The sequence below is a fragment of the Palaemon carinicauda genome, chromosome 4 (genome assembly GCF_036898095.1).
Source record: "Palaemon carinicauda isolate YSFRI2023 chromosome 4, ASM3689809v2, whole genome shotgun sequence".
NCBI lineage: Eukaryota > Metazoa > Arthropoda > Malacostraca > Decapoda > Palaemonidae > Palaemon > Palaemon carinicauda.
The window spans coordinates 65,122,132-65,124,631 of NC_090728.1; the positions used below are offsets into that span (position 1 = coordinate 65,122,132).

Sequence of the window (2,500 nt, forward strand, 5' to 3'; positions counted from 1 at the left end):
TATACAATATAAAAGCCAGTATTAATGGAACTTTTAAATATTGTGAGAGGGGCTCAGTTACCCAACACGTCGAAGGAGTCTGGAATTATGGATATTTATACAATATAAAAGCCAGTATTTATGGAACTTTTGTAAATATTGTGAGAGGGACTTACTTCCCAAACACATCGTGGGAATCTGGAATTGTGGAAAGTTTTACAATATAAAAGGCAGTATTTAAGGAACCTTTAAATATTGTGAGAGGGGTCTCTGGAATTATGGATATTTTTTATGATACAAAAGACAGTATTTATTGAACTCTATTAAATATTGTGAGAGGGGCTTAGTTCCCCAACACATTGTGGAACTCTGAAATTATGGACAGTTTAACAATATAAAAGCCAGTATTTAAGGAACTTTGGTTAATATTGTGAGAGAGTTTCAGTTTCCAACACATCGTAGAAGTCTGAAATTGTGGATATTTATACAATATCAAAGCCAGTATTGATGAAATTTTTAAATATTGTGAGGGTCTCAGTTACCCAACACATTGTGGAAGTCTGGAATTATGGACAGTTTTACCATATAAAAGCCAGTATTCATGGAACTTTTAGATATTGTGAGAGTTCCTCAGTTCCCCAACACTGAAATAGATCTTACATTTCATATATATGCAAATAATCGTCATATTTACCTCGGCCTCTGTATCTACAGCAAACGCCACCAGGGGTGTCCTAGTGGTAGTGCCTATCACGGGGCGACCACCTCTACGACGAGGACTTCCAGCAGCGTCTTCCGATTGCTCCAACTCCTCCAATCCGTTCGACTCTTCTTCTACCGAGTGGAGAGAGAAGCCGCCAACGCCACAGTCGGTCTTGTTCTCAAAGGTCTCGAGAATGACGAAGACGGAGCCCTCTTCCGCTACCAGGGATTCCAATTTCACTGTGAAGGAAATGAATCGTGTGAATATCATGATGAGGGGTAGATGGAGATGGTTTGGGGTTGCTCTTCGCACTCCCCAAGAGAGATTAGTTCACCAACCATTCAGCTGGGCTCCACAAGGGCTATAAGAGTTGGAAGACCAATGCCTACATGACTGAGGACTATGAAGCTTGAAGCAGGAGATGATGAATGACGTATGGAATTAAAAGCTCAAGATAGAGACGACTGTCGAAATCCAACCAAGGCCCTTGGCGTCAATAGCCGTGGGAGCAGATGATGATGATGATTAGCATGATAAAAATAAACTAAAGGATCGTTGGCAAATGACTATGAGAATATTCATATTTGTAATTTCCATTTACAAAGAAATTTAAATGTTATTGGAGCATTCTGCCTTTTAATTCATTAAATGAAAAATGTTGCTTACATAATTTTATCAAGTTAAACCTCGTTTTCTTTCTCATAGATTTCAATTTGGTGAAATCTCAAGGATTTGCAGAATATCACCCTGAGTATCCTGTTAAATTGGGTCACACTTGAAATGCAATAAATAAGTAAATGAATATATAAATAAATGCGGTTTATTTCCAGATGATTTAGAACTGTAAAACTCTAATTAACTGGAATAATTATCTGTCAGAGCTTTGATCTTCCCATTTATGTCAGATTGATTCATGTTTATTGCTAAGGAAACTGTGAATTAAATATCTTATATAAGATGCTATTATCATAAGGTAGAATTTACTGAACATTATAGTAAATAGAAAATATTAAATATCAGATACCTACATGTTATAATCACAGCTGAATGTGATTAATTGTGCCTGTCTAAAATAATTAATTATTCTTGTCTAATTTATTTTGTTTGTCTAAAATAATTAATTCTATTTGTCTAAAATTGCAAATTTTTTATATCTAAAATAATTACTGTTGCTTGTCTAAACTAATTAATTTGGCTTTTCTAAAATAATTAGTCTTCCATGTCTAAAATGATTAATTTTGTCTGTCTAAAATAATTAATTTTTCCAGTCTAAAATAATCAATTTTGCCTGTCTAAAATAATTAATTTTGCCTGTTTAAAATAACTGATTTTGCTTGTCTAGATTATTTATTTTGCTAGACTAAAATAATTAATTTTGTCTGTCTAAAATATTGAATGTTGCCTGTTTAAAATAATTAATTTTGCTTGTCTAAATTAATTATCTTGCCAGGCTAAACTAATTGATTTTGCTTGCCTAAATTAATTATTTTGCTAGGCTAGAATAATTAATGTTGCCTGTCTAAAATAATAAATTTTGCCTGTCTAAAATTATAAATTTTGCCTGTCTGAAATAATAAATTTTGCCTGTTTAAAATAACTAAGGTTGCTTGTCTAAAATAATTAATTTTTGCCTGTATAAAGTAGCTAATGTTCTGTCTGTCTATAAAATAATTAATTTTGCCTGTCTAAAATAATAAATTTTGCCTGTTAAAAATAACTAATATTGCCCGTCTAAAATAACTAATTTTGCCCGTCTAAAATAATTATTGTTACCTCTCTAAAACAATTAATTTTACATGTTTATAATAATAAATTTTG

General features: G+C 32.4%; 1 protein-coding gene across 1 annotated transcript in view; it reads right to left on the bottom strand.

Moving 5' to 3' along the window:
• Positions 1-2,500, bottom strand: part of LOC137639996 (uncharacterized) — a 42,984-nt gene that overhangs the window by 32,701 nt on the left and 7,783 nt on the right. The window contains exon 3 of the mRNA XM_068372338.1: positions 674-921. Within this exon, the coding sequence (XP_068228439.1) occupies positions 674-921 (248 nt within the window). The remainder of the gene's footprint in view (positions 1-673; positions 922-2,500) is intronic.